The 19,871-nt window shown below is 42.2% G+C and overlaps 1 protein-coding gene across 8 annotated transcripts in view; it reads left to right on the top strand.

Moving 5' to 3' along the window:
- The window catches only part of LOC118019527 (rho-related BTB domain-containing protein 1), a 120,038-nt gene that overhangs the window by 88,523 nt on the left and 11,644 nt on the right, over positions 1–19,871 (top strand). For all 8 annotated transcript variants that reach the window (XM_035018848.1, XM_035018841.1, XM_035018857.1 and 5 more), the window contains 3 exons: positions 11,615–11,800; positions 14,534–15,513; positions 17,085–17,203. In XM_035018848.1, coding sequence (XP_034874739.1) covers positions 11,615–11,800; positions 14,534–15,513; positions 17,085–17,203 — 1,285 coding nt within the window. The remainder of the gene's footprint in view (positions 1–11,614; positions 11,801–14,533; positions 15,514–17,084; positions 17,204–19,871) is intronic.

Here is a 19,871-nt window from a genome sequence, read left to right as displayed (position 1 = left end):
GGAAGGAAGGAAGGAAGGAAGGAAGGAAGGAAGGAAGGAAGGAAGGAAGGAAGGAAGGAAGGAAGGAGGAAGGAGAAAAGAAAAAAGAATCAAGTAGAAAGACTTGGAAGAATAGCTAGCTGGACCAAGGAACAGGAATTTATTTGTTCCCCAAGAGGTTGGACTAAACTGCAAGTTTGAGTAGACCTGCCCATGCTGGTTGTTCTGATGTCAGAGTTCTAGGGAGAGGTAAATCAGCAAATTTTAGCCAGTTCCTGGATGATTATAAAGCAGGGGGTCCTCAAGCCATGCTTTGTTACACACTGCCATGAAATCATCATGATTATCATGCTCTTTACTGAACCTCAGCCAAAAGGGAGGACTCTCTTAAAGATTAGAGACAGAGCCTTCGAGTGAAGGAAACCAAGGAAAGGAGCACATACTGTGTGATTCCGTTCCTATAACATTCTGGAAAATGCAACCCATGGTGACAGAAAGTAGATCACTGGTTGCCTGGGAAAGAAGAGGGAGGGGGAGGATAGATTACAAAGGGACACAAGGAAACTTTGGAGGTGATGGAAGTGTTTGTTATTTTGATTGGGATGTGATAGTATTGGGTGCATAATATGTATGTCAGAACTAATCAAACTAACCCTTTAAGTCTGCGAAGTTTATTGTATTTAAATAGTATCTCAAATATTTTTTAAATAAAAATATTTTTATGGATAGTCAAGGTAATCCCGGAAATGTGAGGAAATGTGCACGGTAGACAATATATGTTTTAATTATTTATAGAACTTCAAGTTAATTCACATTGAAAATACAAATCATTTGTGTGAACTTAGGGGGAAAAAATGCGACCAGATCTTGAATAGATGACTGTGGGAAATAGGATGGTTCTAGAATCTCAAAGCTCAGTGATGGAACACTATCAGATTTTCCCCAAATCATGCTGACTCCCTTTCCCCAGAGGTAAGCCCTCAGCTGTGTGGATCAGTCTGACCAAGGGGCCTGTGTCTTTGGCTGTGGTTGTGTTTGTATCTTTTTCTAAGATACATTGGCGAGCTACCCTGTGATAGCTGAAGAGAGGACTCCACGTTCCCTGGAAGTTTCCTGTTTCTCCATTTCTCCCTCAAATAGTAACAATGTGGGCTTTTGTAGTTGGTTCCTTCTGCAACTGGGGAGTGCAGTGATAACCTGTGGGAGTATACAAATTATCTTGTCCATTTCGTACTCAGTCACCCTGGCTGAGGATTGGGTGCAGAGGTGGGCCTGGAGTGTCCTTCCCCTGGGTTAGGTCGCTGCCCATTGGGTGTGAGGCTCCACCCCGCTTTGTTTCTCTGGACTGAGTCCCAGCCTCCTTGTCCAGCCTGGTCTCTTGCTCCAGACATAACAATATTTGCAGTTCTGTGTTCTCTGTAGCGGGTAGGCCCACAAACGTGCATTACATCCATCTAGAAATTACACCCCTGCCCACCTATTCTTTACCTAGTTAATTACCACAACTATTCTAAGAATTTAGGACAAGGATCGCAAACTCCTCCCCTAAGTCCCCTCCATACTCTCCGCCTCCCTGTCACCTTTAGAATCCAGGTGAAATGTCTCTCCTTTATGTTCCACCTGACACCCTGGCAAATCTCTATCATAGCCATGATCGCACTGTTTGAAAATTGGCTCCTTCATCATCTTCTTCTGTTGCCCTTATGCTATTATTCCTAGTATCTGTAGGACAGGAATTTTGTCTGTTTACTCTATGTCTCCAATGCCGGGGGCCTGGCACATAGGAGAAGCTTCATAAATGTTAGTTGAATACGTGCATGAATCTATCAATCAATCTTGTACATGGCAGGATCTTCTAAGGCATTTACAAGGAAATATCATTATAACAAACTCCAAACTGTTTCACTAAGTTGAATTTTATATTTCCACTTTTTTATAGTAAGAATCACAAATCATGTACCACTGTGAGGGTGATACGGATGGAAAACTCTGGTGCCTAGCCTCTCCTTAATGAATTAGCAGATGAAAAGATACGCTGCAAGGCCCAGAGAAAAAGGAGGGAGGTACACTGAGCCACATCCCTGAAACCACCTTTTCCCCCCAAATTTTTAGGTTTGTAAATTCTTTTCATAAAACCCTGTTTGAATGAGTATTTTTTTTATTATTATGTTATGTTAGTCACCATACAGTACATCATTAGTCTTTGATGTAGTGTTCCATGATTCATTGTTTGTGTATTAACACTCAGAGCTCCATGCAAAACGTGCCTTCCTTAATACCCATCACCAGGGGAGTATTCTTTTTTAAAAAATATTTTATTTATTTATTTGAGAGAGAGAGAGAGCAAGAGAGAGAGCTAGCACAAATGAGGAGGGGGAGGGCAGAGGGAGCCAGAGAAGCAGACTCCCTGCTGAGCAGGGAGTCCGGCATAGGGCTCAGTCCCAGGACCCTGGGATCATGACCTGAGCTGAAGGCAGATGCTTAACCGACTGAGCCACCGAGGCTCCCCTGAATGAGTATTCTTAAACAGAAAATTACTTGTATTAATAGCAACAATTTTCCAATTGTAGGGTGTTTCCTTTCTGAGTGTCATTCCCAAGATCCTTATAAGAATCATTTTTTAATATATATATATATATATATACACACACACATATACATATATGTATACATATATATATGTATTTACTTTAAATCCATTTGCCCAACGATGAGGGCATTAAGTAGAAAAATTGAAGGTGGATTATTTTACTGCTTTGTGCTTAACCAAAACAAGTGAACAAAAATGCATTAGACTAAATGCATACAAATGATTCAGACACTTAAATGTGGTGGAAATGTATAGATTCTGCACCAAAACACTCAAGCCTAGGACTGCAGTGATACCAGATCATCCGGCACACAGAAAACGTGCCATGCTCTGTACCACCCTCAGCCTGCTGACCCACACTGTCCTTCCTGCTCTGAACTGGTACATCTGGTCTGGTGACCAGAAGACAAAACATCAGAAAGCTGGGATTTCTTTGTGCAACTGAGCCCTGTCCCCAGGATGAATTTGTCCTTGGGAAACAGCAGTGCCAACTGAGATAGCAACAGGGCTTGATTGATGGCTGGGGTCGCTTGTGTTCCAGGACCTGGAAGGATGCTGCCTGTTGTCCAAACACTGCTCAGGTGGCCAGGAAAGACAGTCCGTCGTGGTTCAGTCCAGAGAAGCATTGATGGCCCCACAAGGTGCCATAAAAACATGACAAATGAGGCCGCTGAGATGGGTAAAGAGAATAAGAGACATATGCATTGTTCAATATATTAATGTCTTGCATTCTGTCTTCTCTTTACCTTTTTTTCTATTACTACTTAATAACTGCAAGCTTGACAAGTTGGGTCAAATGATAGCTAAGTGTGTTGACTTTTTATCAGTTTGTGGTGTTTCTATACTGGAACATTCTGATGAAGAAATCTATTTCAGCCCATACAGTTTTCCCTTTTAAATTAAGTGGTAAGAAGAAAGAGACTGTTGAGTAACTCTGCAGTGTCTTCAGGGGATAATTCTATCACTAGCTTTCAGCAGTTACGTTTCAATAAAAGACATGAGCTGGGAAGCCAAAAAGAAAACCTCTCTTGATGAGAATGTTCGGCCATTCTTATTAGCTACAACATACGAGATATATCCTTGGTGACTTTGGAACCCGTAATCACGTTTGTCTGACAATAATTGGTACTGTAAAGTTCACAGGACATTTTCACAGATATTTTTCTTAGTGCAGCTTATCAACAATCCTATCAGTAACTTTTAATGTCAGCCATTCATTAGGTGTCCAAAATCATTCCACCACTTTATTCTCTCCCTGGAACTCCTGTGCCCCCAGCCTAGAGAATATAGTCAGAAGGACAAAGTGCTGAATTACAGAAAGATAAAGCAAATTAGCAAATTGTCTTTTCAACTTATCACCTTGGCTATCTATTTTACTGATTTTTTTTTTTTTTTTTTTAGTTTTTGCTATGTTTTTTAAAAAACAAGATGGTCAGGGCACCTGGGTGGCTCAGTCAGTTAAGTGTCTGCCTTTGGCTCAGGTCATGTTCCTGTGATCGAGCCCCATGTGGGGCTCCCTGCTCAGCGGGGAGTCTGCTTCTCCCTTTGCCCCTCCCCCTGCTTGTGCTCACGGGCGAGCTCTCTCTCTCTCTCAAATGACTAAATAAAACCTTTAAAAAATAAAAAACAAGATGGTCTGTGATATGGAGGGTGCTCCCTTCAGTCTTAATTCTGCGTTGCTTACCAAAAGTAACCTGCCTGTTTCTTTACACTTCCTTTGCTTTTGGATAATCAAATTCCATGAAGAGATCATTAATCCCTTATTATCTTGGTGTTATGAAAGTATCCAATTAGATGGGGTAAACGGATTTTTTAGATAAATTCCAATAATTAAAAAATATATATTAACTGGTTAATCTCTGCTGTATACCAGAGATACTACATGGCTTTCAGCAGTAATTGCCTGAAGAAATATAATAGCTCACAAACTGTTTTCACTCTTTATCAAAACCCTAATGTATTCTTTAGCTGACTTATTTTAGGCCTAACCTCATTTCTTTTAGACTTTAGGACTGCAGACACATTTGCATCTAGGTCTTTTATCCTTCAATATCTATAAGGCCTTTTTATTCAGTAAACAGCATGGGGGCCTCTTTTGTTACAAACAATTGTGTGGTACACAATGGGAGAGGAACTAATAGGAATGGGACAAACTCCCTAAAGATGAAACTTTTGGTACAGCGGGGAAAACAGCAACATAAATAATTACAACTCAGTGTTAGAAATGCTAAACTACACATGTCAATACCAGGAACAGGGAAGACAGAATTGCTCAGGGCAAGCACTCTGGTATCATTCTTGATTCCTCTTGTCATATCCCACACTCGGGCCATGAGCAAACCCTGCTGGCTACCCCACCCCACCCCCCGCACGTATATATGGAATGTGGCCACTTCTCACCACCTACGCTGCTCCCAGGCCAAAGTCATATCATCTCTTGCGATTGTTACCTTTTCACTGGTCCCATCCTTCTGCCTTTTCCCCCTGACACTCCCCTTCCCACCACCCCACCCCCCACCATTTAGTCAGTTCTCATTATAGTAGTGGGGCAATCCTGTTGAGACACAGATTATATCATGTCATTCTGCTCAAAAACCCCTAACCGTTCACCAGTTCATTCAAAGTTAAGAGCCAGATACCATGAGGCCCTCCCTACCTCGGTCCAGCATTGCCTCCCTGAGCTCAGCTCCTGCTTTTTTTTCCCCCTTATCCTAAGGGACACATCCTGCTTCAGGGCCTTTGCACTAGCTGTTTCCTTTCCACACTAGCTGTTTCCTTCTCCCCCTAGATAGCAGCATGTTAGCTACCTCACTTCCCTCAGGTCTTTACTGAAATGTCATCTGCTCAGTGAAGCCCTCCTTGGTCACCTCATTCCAAAAGCATCTTCTGCTCCCTAATATTTCTGTCCCCCTTCCCTGCTATATTTCCTGTTTGGTACTTGTCACGACCTAACACGCCACATAGTTTACATATTCTTCTTATTGTCCACTAGAAAATGAGCATGAAGATAAGCACAAGGACAGTGATTTGTGTCTTTAACTAATTGCTGTAACCTCAGTGTCTAGGAGAGTACATATGTATGTACACTATCAGTTAATATTGCTGGAAGAAATGATTGAATGATTGCTTATTGCTGTTGAATAAGTGACTTGACAAGTCCTTGTACCTTTATTGATTCAAGGAGGATTGCTGAGAGGTCTGGGTAAACTCCCTTTCCTGTTGTAGTGGAATGATTTTGCTAGTTAGATTTGTTTCAAAAGAGTCAGGGAGGTTAATCCCAGAGACCTCCCATCTGGCATTCAGACTGACATGGAGGCTTGCTTCTATCTACAGCTAGTCTTGCTCTCAGGAGAAAAAGTGAGCAGTACAGGATGGAAGTTCCTCCGTCTTTTAGCTTCAGGGAAAGCCAAAGAGGAATGAGAGGTGGTATTGGGAGGGAATTTATTACCACAATTTCACCTTCTCCTATTAAGCAAGCCTTCTTTATGTCAATGCTTCCTGCTCTCATTGACCAGGAGTTAAATAAGATTGCTTAAACTATTTCTTCTAATAAATTACTTGTGCTTCACCCAATTTCACATGCATTCACTTTTTCTGATGATTGTGTGAGATGTATGAATATACTACAGGGAGCATAGATTGCTAAGTAGAGAAAATGGGATGTTGAGTGAAAAATAGCCAGTTTCTATTGGATGATAACCCAGAACCTTCTACAGCAGGACCAATGTCCCCCGTAATAGTTGTATCACGATCGAAGAGCCAACCGTTTTTAAGACTCAAGTTTTATCTATCTCAGGGTTTGGTGCCGTTGGTGGGATGTTGATACGGCTTTCCTGCCCTTAAGAGCGTGCATTGCTTTGGCCTCAGTTTTGGAGGGTGGGGGAAGACCGGTTTAAAATGTTGCTTCCTACTAAACATGCAGTTACGGGCTTGGAAGAAATAGTCGTGCATGCTAATCACTCCCAAATCTGGATATATTGCAGGGTATTTTGACAGTTTCCCCCACATAACATCTGTACTTAAGAAGCCTCACTGCTATTGGTAAAGTATTGACTTGATTTCTCTGCTCACATCCAGGGCACTGCATGGTACTGCCCTGCTCTCCCCAGATCCCCCCGCCAGGCGCTCCCCTACAGACCTCTCCATCTTCCATGAGTATGAGCTTACATAAGAACCATTCATCTCCTGATGGTTATGTTCACCGATCACTGACAACTCCCTGTGCATCTCATACACACCGGGCTGCTTCCCTACTAAAACTTCCCAAAACCACATGTGACACATTCCCTTTCTCTGCCATGCTCCCAGCTCTTTCGTGCTGTTTTGATCTGTTTGCATAGCGCTGTCAGACCACATGCATGAAAGGTGTGTTGTTGACATGAATGGTTTTGAAAATGTTTCTGTAAAGAACCTACCTAGGTTATAGGGGGAGAAGGAAGCTTGAAGCCCCAAAGAGGGAGATCAGGGACTCCTACTTGAACCTTGGCCAGAAGGGGACCTGTGTGCACCGACAAAGGAAAGAAGCCCATTAAAATGTGATCATGATCTCTACCAAGATGAAGGACATAGGGAGTCTCTACTAAAAAAAGAAATGGTAGGCAGTACTGACGTGTAAAGAAGTAGGGTCCTACCACAGAACAAAAAGCTTTAAAGGGTATGTTAACAAGGAGATACTTCCAAGTGAAACTCAAATAAATAGAACTGTTGGTTTACTCTTGGTCACCAAGTGTGCATCAGCAAGAGACAAGACCAGAATTGGCCCGTGGGAGAAGGGCATTTGACTGTCCCGCTCACAGCTCTCTGGAGGACCAGCTGGAACCCACGAACCTTCACAATGGCCCATCAGATTCGCCTAATGCTAGGCTCTTAGATAAAGGATAACTTAGGTATTTTTTTCTCCACTTAACCAGATAAGACAGCCGGACAGTGGTGGCAGTGTGGATGGGACTAGAAAAGGCGAAATAAACCAAGAAGATAAGAACACTTCTGTGATAGGAAGGAGCTTGGGAAATCCATTCTTAACAACGCAGTGTTATAGTGATTGTCTACCCTTTTTCAACCACTTCTTCAAAGGACGAATTTGATATTTCACATTGGAAAAGCAGTTTACCTTCTGGTTGCTTCTCTGACCTTTTCCCACCACATTTGCTCTCTTTCACTGTAGATGTTATAAAGACAGGCCTGGGCAATTTGTATGGCCTTGGCTGTTTCAAGCCTAGCTTGAGCCGAGATGTGTGGGTAAGATGCACTGTTTTCAGATTTTTTTTCTTGCATCCATCAACAAAGATTGGTCCCAACGTTGCACACACTCCTTATGTTATCCAGATACCTTTGCCAATTTTTTACATGCTATCTTTGGCCCACGGTCTCCTTAAAAGATAACTGGAAAAAACATGTTGTCTTGTTTGTTTAATATCTGAAGAAAAACTGATACAACTGAGGTTGGCTTTATCAGCTCAAGCATTTTTGGATGACTTGGGCTCTCTCCGACCCCCCTCCCCACCTCCCACCCTTCTATGAAGCGAGATTCGCAATTGTTTCGACGCACAGATTTACTCTGGATTCTTTTTTACTTAACTAATCAAAACATTACTCCATGGGGATTATTAGTGAAACTTTTATATTAATATCTTCCCCTTAGGGGAAAGAAATTACATTTTTCTCCCCAAAATAAACATTCCATAGGTAAGCAACTGAGACCCTGCACTCTTAAATCCTTTGTAATCCTGGCTTCCTTTAAAACCACTTAGCTGGGTCCAAAAAAACCCCCAAAACAAAAAACAAAATCTAAACCTCTTCCTGCCCCTTCTCAATATTCAAGTTCTGGAGTTTAGAGTTTTGTCTACTCTGTGCTTTGCTTCTGCATTCTCAAATTCTTGTGCTTTCTACTCCAAATAGCTGTAGGACGCCATTTAAACCCTATCAGATTCTTTTTACAGCTGAAATAGGAACCCTGAGGTCATTTCTAGGCTAACCCTGCTGCATAGTATGTGAGAATGTCCTCATCACACCTCCCCCTCCCAATTATTTTTAAACTCAACCCTTCAAGTAAAAAAATGTAACCGAGCCACAGAAGTAGAAATGCTAGAACCTGACTTTTTCTTGTTATCTTTCATAGGCATGGCATTTTTAAACACGGGCTTGTGTCAGACACTGAACAGTCTCCACACAGGAATGAATGTTTTGATTAAAAGTTATTTGATATCTCTAGTTCCTTGGAATTCTGCCTAAAGCTGGAGATATTCTTAGCTGCAGGTCTCGTGCCTTCCTTGACTAGATAGAAAAGCAGCTCAAAATCTAGAGGGACTACATGGCATTCTCAAAATAGTTACTTGATTGTATAGGTGTTTATATGGCAGAGGATCCTGCTGTGTGAAGAGTTAGGGGTTAGGAAAGAATATTGGGCTAAGGAGGAATGTGTCAAAACAGCATCTTTCTGTAGCTCCATCCATCACCACATCCATTGATTCCCAGCCTTTTGGTTAAAATCAGGATTAGGGTACTACATTATTAGGGCAGGCCTGAAGAATGGGATTCTCCATAATTTGTATGTAATGTTTCCTTCACTTGGCATTTGTATTTAGATCAATAAGGGTTAAGCCAAAGACACTGAAGCAAGTTGGTAGGTAAAATAGGATCTTATTTTTTAACCGTTCTCACTGTAAAACAATGGAGATTGCAGTCTCCCAGCCCCTAAATGTGCATTAATAAAAGGAAAAAAGAATAACTTTATTCCAAGGACACAAATAGAATTTTTATTCAATAAGTTATTCTAGCTTCAGAGGTAGTATTGCTCTCATACAGCCTCTTCTCTTTAACTGTCATCCTTTTGAGGCAAAATATTTACAGAACATTGAATTCTTTTCCTAGCTTTCCAAAAGCATTTCATGCATTGAGATATTGATGCGACACAGTTAGAGGTTGGGCCCTCCGGACCTGTATTGTGTGTTGGCATTATGCTACTATCATCAAGAGATGCCATTTTTTCCAACCCCCAAGGTCCTGTCTGTACTTGTTTACAGGTCAACTGAATAGTAACTAGTATGTGTTCAGTGGCATGAGTGTTATCCCGGTAACCTTGGCAACAGAGCCAGCTCTGATTTCAAAACCTCACATGCTGTATCATAAAATTAGATAACAGAATTGACATTCAGCTACATGTCTGTCATATAAATTAAGCCCTGAGAATATTTCCTTCATAGCCATGTGCTTCAATATGGAAATGGGCACCAATTAGAACAATTTTAGGCATATACATACTAGTCTACATTTAGGTACTGGATCCATTTCCTCAATTCTTTCTCTATAATATTGAACCTCACAGATTGCCATGTTAATCTCACTGTGCCAAAATTCATGGTGGCTTTGTTTTACGACCGGGATGAAGCTTAGAGCGGAGCTGCATCAGATATCCTATATAAATAGGATTATGAATAATAGAAAACTCAGCTCCTAAAAAATGTAAAATTCAAAGCATTCTTAGCTTTCCTGGATACCGTTATTTATGCTGATTAGAAGTAAGGCTGTGCACAGAATATTCCACTAACTAAATCAGAATCCTGAAGACAAGACATGCTTCCCTTTCATTTATATACTTATACATATTTTTACACATAATATATTTTCCAGTGTCTATGAATCTCTGATAATATCTATTTCAAGGACATTCTATACATGCAGATTAATACATTCATCTACTTTGAGTCCTAGGTCCTCTTTTATAATTTGTAAATATTTTAATCTCAGGATTTTCCCCTGTATGTGCTGTGGACTGGTGCAGTTTTTCTGGGATATAAATTTAAAGATTCAACTTGTGAATTACATTTAATATAAGCACCCTGCAGTTTTCTGCATTGCAAATGATTATTTTTAGAAATTTTATGGTTGCCCAGATATATTTGTTTGTCTTCATTGATATGTAGGGGGGAAAGCTCATTAATGATTTAAAAAGAAGGTGTTTTGATTCATCGACTTGATTCTTCTCATTACATAAACAGTAAAGGCAATAAATTAGCATCTAATAAAATTGTAAGAGTTTATTTCTGAATTTAGCTGCAAGATAGTCTTGAATGCTTGGGCATAATTTTTCCTATTTTATGTTCTTCTGCCTCAATGTTTTCAAAGTCACCATTCAGCATATTTTAACCTAGAATGATTGGTTTATAATTCTTATTAAAGATACCTTTTAGCAGCTGTCAAACACCATAATTGAACAACTGTTTTGTAAAACTGTTCTTTGGCTTCTAGAATGGTAAGTTATTATATAAAAATAGAAGATCCTTATGTCAAAATTGACTATAAAGTACTTTTTTCCTTTCCCCACTTACCTGCCGTGTGTCACATATAACATTTGAGAAATATGCTTCCGACATTCTCTTATTAGTCATCCACCTAAGTCTTGCTGGCTTTCTGTTAAACACGACCGTCTTGCCATATCCCTAGTAAAGAGTCAAAATCCCTGAAAATTCAGGACATTTTCTTTTCAGAAACAGATAAGTGGTTGTGCTCCCTACATGTGTGTTTAAGTGGGAAGAAGGGCAGAAATCCTTCTGTGTATTTGCTGACCCCGGACAGCAAATACCTATTATGTTTTCAGTAATGTTTAAACTGTTTGCTTTATCTCATTGGGTTGAGTCATCATCGCCTTTACGTTTAAACTGGTAAAAGGTAGTTTTTATTGTTTTATTTTACCTTGAAACTATTTCTTGTGACAAACAGAAATAGTTCCGCATGTTGTGGTTCCAGGACTGAATCAAGTGTGGGTAATCATCAGTATTGTAAAATAACATCATGAGAAACTTCGATACATAGGCGTTCTGCAGTGTGGTATGAGAATAAACTCAGGCTGTGTTGGTACTGGAATGTGGGGGCTTCTCAAGCTGTTTGCATGACTCCGAGATGTATTTTAATATCCATGGTTTTGTTTTGTTCTGTTTTGTTTTATTGTGACATGATATGGCCTTAGATGGATGGGGTGGGGGGGACCATAATGATCAAAGAAAAAAGTGATAAGGCAATACAGCTTCTTTTGTGATTTCCTTTTAGGTCTGATGTTGTGGTCCTCTGTTTTTCTATCGCTAATCCCAATTCCTTAAATCATGTGAAAACCATGTGGTATCAAGAAATCAAGCACTTTTGCCCCCGCACACCTGTTGTCCTGGTTGGCTGCCAGCTAGACCTCCGCTATGCTGATCTCGAAGCTGTTAATCGAGCCAGACGCCCTTTAGCGAGGTAAGCCAAGGGACTCGGTGATTTGCTGTGCTGGCCAAATTAAAATTTAGAGGTAACAGATGACTCTGTAGGCTAGGGTTGCGCTCCTCAGTGGTCCTGGGACTCCATCAATCAGCCATGTGCTTTAAGTTAGCTTGTTAATCCTGACCCTCTCAGGCTCACCATCCCCTCATAGGTAAGGAACCCATTTTTGTAAAATGGTTGGCCATTGTTGGAAGTGAGTTCTCCAACTGTGACATGGTGTGAATAAAAGTGTCTTGAAATTTGTAAAACATTAAACAAAACACTAGCTACTCATAATAATGTCATTCTTGAAATTATGATTATTATAGTAAAGTTCATGTACGTGCAGAGGGATTAGCCACAGTTCCTGGCCCCGGGAATATCAGGTTCATACAGATACACACATCCGAGTGTTTTTAGTCTTCTCATTTTCCTCAGTCCAATGTCTGAGAATATTTCATTCCCAAAAAGGCAGTGTCTAGTTTTTAAAAATCATATGGACCTATAGTTGCAAAATAGCAACACTGTTTTTTAAATGTCTCTAGTAGTTATATTTTTAAAGTGTCACAAGTTTAAAAATCAACCTGAAAGAGCATTTGTTTGACTCTGTATAAAATGTGGAATACCAGTTTTAGGGGGAAATAAGAGTTTTTAAAAACCCGTGCCCCCTCCATATTCCCTTCAGAAAAAATAATTTTATATATATTTTGTGTCTAAGAGCATAGTTTTCCCAAAAATGGTGATATTAATACCTTCCTTTGATGTTTGCCTAATAGGCTTATTACAAAAATTTTGTATAGGCAGCTTTTTATACTCTCACAGCAAAAGCAAATGGTGCTTTCTTTAGACAATTTCTGATGTTCTTGGTGCATTTCAGATTAATTTTCTGAAAACGGTTCATGTTAGGCTTTCACAGTCCTTCTGTTAAATGCGTGGACTAGGCATTGCACATTAGAAGCCACACCTTACGGTGAAAGAGACTGCCCCTGGCATCCAGAACTTTCTGTGGGAAAGAATCGGCTAAGACAATCAGGCCTCACAACCACGGACGTGGAGGACTAGAGGAGAGTTACGGGTGCTAGAGGATGGAGAGGGGACAGTCCCCTCTGTAGAGTAGCTCTGAGATTTCATGAAGGAGGCAGTATTTGAACTAAGCCTTGAAGAATGTCACCAGCTAGTGATTTTCAAGTCAGTCCCAGGAACCAGGAGCACAAAATGCCCAGAGGAGCCGACCTTGAAGTTAAGCCTTCTTCCCTGCACCCCCTTCCACCTTCACAACACCCTACCATTTTTCCTTGCATTCCATCCAGGTCTTCAAATCCAATTTCTAACCAGTGTTGTATTTCTCCTAAGACCAGCACCTGTCAAGCACATTACCTTTGATTCTGAAAGCCAAATATTTATTGAGGAAGATCCATTCCTAACATTATGTCTCAGAATCAAGATTGTGTTTGTGAAGAGTAGAACAACAAATCACATCTTGCCCATTTACTGTGTTATGCCATAGTCACGGCACTATTCTGCTTATACTGCTTCCAAAGGTTTGGCCTACCTGGGTTTGATTAGCTTGTAATGGGCCTTGTGTGCCAGCCTAAAGGGCATAGCCTTTGTTCCATGAGCTTTGTGGAACCAGAGGAGATCTTGAAAAAGAATTACAGCTGCAAGTCATACTTCTGTTATGTAAGGATTTTTCCTGCAGCAGTGAGCACTGTGGCCTAAAATGTGGAGAGTCTGAGGACAGGCAAGAGGCTAATGCACCAGTCCAAGCAAAAGAGGATGACAGTGTGACTGCAGACGTGGAAGAGAAGAGAAGCAGTTAGACATGAAAGAAGGCTCACAGACGTGATGGAAGGAACTTAATGGGCCATTGGATGTGAACCATTTAACCAGTCTAGAACTACGGGGTTCTAATTGCTTGGCAAAGGTCTCTTGGCAACTTTCGAATGTGACCTGAGGCAAACCCTTTAAGCTCGCTGCCTCTGTTTCTTCAGAAGGTGGATGAAAATCACACCCGCAAGGTTATGGTGAGGCTCAAATGAGAAAAAGCATATGGATTCTTTGTAAGGTTGTAAAGCAAAATGTAAGCATAAGGTGCCGGTGACAAAGATGACGGTGACGATGGGGTGATGGCTGCTATTTGTCAGGCACTTCCTGTGGGCTAGCGTAGTCTCTCATTTCAACTTCTCAGGAGTCCTTTAAAATGTAGGTATTTACTATTATTATTCCTATTTTACCGATGGGAAAACTGAGGCTTGAAGAGTTTAAGTAACTTGCCCAGGATCATATAGCTAGTAAATAAGGCTGATACTTCAGTTACTGTAGTTACTACTGAAAGCATTTTTTTTTTTTTCCTGCAGGCTTAAGGTTGGAAGACTTGAGGTTGATAGATTTTTCAAGAGCCTTATTAAAAGCCTGCATAGGGGGGTGCCTGGGTGGCTCAGTCGGTTAAGCATCCACCTTCAGCTCAGGTCATGATCCCAGGGCTCTGGGATGAAGCCCCGCATCGGGCTCCTTGCTCAGCGGGGAGTCTGCTTCTCCCTCGACCTCTGCTCTTCCCCACCCCGCTCATACTCTCTCTCTCTCAAATAAATAAATAAAAATCTTAAAAAAAAAAAAAAAATCCTGCATAGGACTTTAAAGATACAGTTCTATTAGGTGCTTTGATAGGCCCTCATTACCATTTTTTTCCTAAAATGAGGCCGATTATAACTTTTAAATCCTCCATTCTAGGCCCATAAAGAGAGGGGATATTCTGCCCCCCGAAAAAGGCCGAGAGGTTGCGAAGGAACTCGGCATACCGTACTATGAGACGAGCGTCTTTGACCAATTCGGCATCAAGGACGTGTTTGACAATGCAATCCGAGCAGCGCTGATTTCTCGCAGACACCTGCAGTTCTGGAAATCCCACCTAAAGAAAGTTCAGAAACCTTTACTTCAGGCACCATTCCTACCTCCAAAAGCCCCTCCACCAGTCATCAAAGTTCCAGAATGTCCCTCCACGGGGACGAGCGAAGCTGCCTGTTTACTGGACAATCCTCTGTGTGCCGACGTCCTGTTTGTCCTTCAGGACCAGGAGCACATCTTTGCACATCGAATTTACCTCGCTACCTCCTCTTCCAAATTTTATGATCTTTTTTTAATGGAATGTGAAGAAACCCCAAATGGGAGTGAAGGAGCTGGTGAGAAAGAGAAGCAGAGCAGGGATTTCCAGGGGCGGGCATGGAGCCTTGACCCAGACGAGGAGAGGGAGGAAGGCACCCCAAGGACCCCTCAGACCAATCAGTGGAAGTCCTCGAGCCAAAACCTGTCCCAACAGGAGGGTCCGGGGATGGAAGCCGAGAGCTCGATTCCAGAGACGCAGACTTTGTCAGGCTGGAGCAAGGGGTTTGTTGGCATGCACAAGGAGATGCAAGTCAATCCCGTTTCAAAGCGGGTGGGCCCCATCACCGTGGTCAGGATGGACTCCTCCGTCCAGCCAGGCCCTTTCCGGACCCTGCTCCAGTTTCTGTACACGGGACAACTGGATGAAAAGGAAAAGGACTTGGTGGGCCTGGCTCAGATTGCAGAGGTTCTGGAGATGTTTGATTTGAGGATGATGGTGGAAAACATCATGAACAAGGAAGCCTTCATGAACCAGGAGATTACAAAAGCTTTTCATGTCAGGAAGGCCAATCGGATAAAAGAGTGTCTCAGCAAAGGGACATTCTCAGGTGAGTAGGTCCAACGATAAAGTCATCGATCCCTTTGGTTGTGTTTTATTAAACATTAGCTATACACGAGTAAGGGAGAGACTAACCATCACTAACATGTTATAAATGCTTATTTTTTTCATGTACCCTTCTAGTTGCATGTATCCATCTATTTCATTCTTATCAGACTTATCAGACTTAAGGGCTAAAGATTATTCCATTTTGCAGATTGGGAAACTGAGGGACAAAGAGGTTAGGTAACTCGCCCCAGGATATACAGGCAGGATTTGTACGCAAGCTTCCCTCTAAAGCAGCATGGTATCACAGTGCTTCTCGAAGGTAAGTCACATTACCCCTGAGCCTGAGCCAGTCAGCTTGATGCTCATGATTCCCCTTCAGGGTCCTTTCCCTGACCAAGTCTACTCCCCACTGACCCTTTGGCCCTGAAATCCTTGAGGTGATGGAGCCGTCTGCGTTCCCGTCAGGAGTGCCTCGTCTGCCCACCTCCTCTCTTTTCTTTCTCACACTCCTTTACCCTGCTCTATATTTTCCTCACCTCTTCTTTGTCCTTGATGACCATGCCTTCTGCTGCCACAGTGTCCTCACATATTTGCTTGTACACACTTCTACTGAATTGTGAAATTGCCCTCTGTGTGTGTGTGTGTGTATTTCATTGCAAAAATGTGACTTTCTGACTTTTATTTATGTGGACACTTCTGTTTTGTCTTTATCTTTCATAATGCCTGTCATGATGATACACATTTAGTACTATACATTTAGTCATTGATTACTGAGTCTGTTCATTAATTTTAAAGCTTATAAATAATCTTTACCTGAAACATTGACCATCATGAAATAGAAGCCATCTTGAAAGTTAATGAAAAGCAATGTTACAAACCTGCAGTAAATTAAACAATGGACCTTAAGTGAAATGAATTGAATCGCCCACCCCTTAATGCAAAGGCATAGTGACCAAATACAATGTGGAGTTTCAAGTGGATTGTCTTTAAAAAAAAAAAAAAAAAACTATAAATACAATTTAGAGATAATTGGAAATTTTTGAATATGAACTAGATAATGGATGAGATTAGGGAATCATTGCTCATTTTCTTAGGTGTGATAATGATATGATTATCTAGAGGAATGTTCTTATTTTTAGAAAATTCTTGATAAAGTAGTTCGAATTGTCATGCTATCTGTTAAAAAAGTGTATACATATACACACATATTCACTATCTATACACACACACACATATATAGCTAAAGCAAACATGGCAGAATGTTAACAATGTACTATTTCTTCCACTGTTCTATTATTTTGAAATTTTTCATAGTAAGGAGGAAAACATATTCCTCTCCTTTTTGGTACTATATGGTTCAGAGAATTTGTGTTGTGAGCTTTTGTACAATTTTAAATGTTTACCCCCAATCCTCGAATGACATAGAAGGAATTGGGTGTTCCAAAGGTGGAGGTTGATACATAATCACTAAGTAAAGCTATGGAAGAGAGAGTAGGAGATGTAGGTGGACGAATATGGGCAGAACTCTCAGCAAAGCTGGCTCACGGTTATGTTTCTTCAATCCCTGGGCAGATGTGACGTTTAGGTTGGATGATGGAGCCATCAGCGCCCACAAACCGTTGCTGATCTGTAGCTGCAGGTGGATGGCCGCCATGTTTGGGGGCTCGTTTGTGGAAAGCGCCAACAGTGAGGTATGTGCCTTCTGAAAAGCCCAAGTGGTATCTCTGTGAATGGGCATGTATTTAAGTAACCAGACGACTTCAGTTATTTAACTGCTTCCCTGAACCAGTTCCTTAGGCAGTGTTTGAGGGTCAGGTCACCCTCTTCTTAATTTTGCAGTTAGGAGGAGCTGGTGTCTGTTGCTCACTGCTTTCATTTGTAAAACGTGATTGGCTCTACTTTTTAACAAATGTCCCCAAGCAAGACACTGGCAAAATCACATCCAATAGGGGCAGAGTCTGTCTTGCAGAAGTTTAAGGCAGTGAAAAGCTTCCTCAGTCATCCCCGACCTGGGCTCAGCTGAGACCCTGACCAGAGGGCGGGCCTTAAGAAGCCACCCCCTTGGGCCTCAGTCTTCTCATCTGCCCCGTGAGGGACGCCCCAGGGCATGGGGGATGCCCTGGACGGTCTCCTGGAGCTGCGGCACTCCCCGAGCCTCGGCTGGACTTGCCTTCTCCAAGGGTCTGTTCTGGACGGAGATGGCAACGGAGCAAATGGTCCCTCCTCTGAACACGCCTCCCTTCGGTCTCGCGGAGGCCACTGAGTCACTTCTCAGGCACCGGCCCTATCTCCAGGAGAAGGATAGTCTTAGAGCAGAGCAAGCAGTATGTTGAAGGCCCTACCCGTTCATCTTTTTACAAACTCGATTGGAAAAGAAAGAAAAATTCCACCCAAGCACATCTAACTTTAGAAGAGCAAGTGTTTTTGTTGAGTTTTGAAAGTATTTTTTAACCATCTTTTTTTAAAAAACACGGGGACACCCCATCAAGTTTATTGTCCCAAGAGGCTTGTTTTGCATATCTCAGCATCTCTCTCCACACTTTAAAAAGAAATGAAGAAAACAATAGCGGTGAGGGGCTCTCACCGCAGAAATCTGAGCACTCCCATTGTGACCCAGGAGCCTGCATTTGCATCCCAGAGTAGGGCTGCAGAATCAGAAGCCCGGAGGGCTGGGGCGGAGGAGGTCCCTGGGCCACCTCCTGCTTCCAGAACAAACTGCCACTGCTCCTAAACCAACCCCCAGCAAAAGGCTGTCTGCTGTGTGGGCAAAAAGTGTCAGAATTATCCTGATGACCTCTTTTGGTGTCTCGCAGCCTTTCTGAATCCGGAGGTCCTCAGCTGTAACTAACCAAGTCTTTCCCGTGCCACCAAAGGGGTTTCAGAGCCGCGTCCCTGAGATAGCAGCAGCGTCGTGGAGGCCGCCCAGTGAAGGATGTGGGGCTCGAATCCCAACTCCTCCACTTACAAGCTGTGTGGCCTTGGGCAAGCGACCCCCTTTCTGAGCTCCAGTCTCCCTGTCTGGAAAGCATGATGATAACCCACAGTGTGGTAGTGGGGTACAAAAGTCAGACCTTGCAAATCACCCCAGGAGCATTAAGTAAACGTAGCTGCCGTTAGTCTTATTGTGATGTTGGTAGGGTTAATACTCTTTCACTCTTACTTCCAAAAAAATCTGGGGAAGCCACCGACTGACAAAACTTCATCCAAATGGCATTTCACCCACTTCAGTCATCCCCAGAGATAAAGGGCCTGGGGGCTGGCTTCCCTTATTTTTCCAGCTCACTGAAATGTGTGCTGATTGTGTGGCCGAGCACCTGCTATTAACACAGCAGAGAAGTTGATCAAGGTCAGGAACCCAGGCACAAAGGGACACTGTCAGAGCTGACCTCACAAATGCTAATCCCCTTTATCCCTTCCCAGAATGGACCGTAATCAGCTCCAGATTAAAATGTGCAGGAGAGGTGACCAAAACAAAAACTTGGCAGACAGTGTGAATGCACACGTACATGGGGAACAGCCTCTCCTGGAGGGGCCCCCTGGGTAGCACGACCTCCTAGAAAGACTAGGTCATTAACATGGCAGCTGAGGCTAATAGGTATGGATACGTTCTACCCAACTTAGAAGACAGAGACCATGGACCCAAGCAACCGAGGGTCCGTGCCGGATCCCTTTAGTCAGTGTGTTGAGAATGCCATGAGCTGTTGACACGTGTGCCCCTGCCTGCCCCTTCCCTTGATTTCCCCTGTAGACTGTAATGGTTATGTCGTGATAAACTCTAGTCTCAGCTTGACCTTGAGCAAGCAACCGACCCTCTCCTAACCTGTGTCCTCCTCTGTAAAATGGGGGATAACAAGAAAACCATCTTCAAAGGGCAGATAAGTCAGGAGAACACATGTATAAACATAGAATTCGGTGCTTGGAACATACGGAAGCTCAAGAAATATTGGTGACTATTGTCCTGGAGGATTCTTGTTTAATTCTTTCCATGAAGGATTAAAAATCTTTGTCCCCTGAAAGCCCTCGCAAAGTGTGGTTAGAGGGATCATGGGGAGGGAGGAACATCAGTTAAACGCTCAGCAAATATTCCATGACTGATGCAGGCCTGTTTTGGCACTTGGGATCTGTCCTTTTCTAGGGCACCCATTAACTCTTTATTGTCCTGTGAAAATCTGACTTCCCCCTCAAAATTCAGTCTTTTTATTTTTTTGCATTAATAGAATTCTCATGCATATCCAGAAAGGAAGAAAATATACATTGATGTTACTTTAAAATTTTTTGTCATTTAATATTTAAGAAGACATTGTATTTTACTTCTATTTTTCTCATTACCTTTAATGTAGCAGTAAGCATAATTCTCTC

The sequence above is a fragment of the Mirounga leonina genome, unplaced genomic scaffold, assembly GCF_011800145.1.
Source record: "Mirounga leonina isolate KUSES-001 unplaced genomic scaffold, KU_Mleo_1.0 Mir_108, whole genome shotgun sequence".
NCBI classification, from domain to species: domain Eukaryota; kingdom Metazoa; phylum Chordata; class Mammalia; order Carnivora; family Phocidae; genus Mirounga; species Mirounga leonina.
The sequence above is the reverse complement of the archived record's forward strand: the minus strand, read 5'-3'. Positions and strand labels throughout refer to the sequence as shown.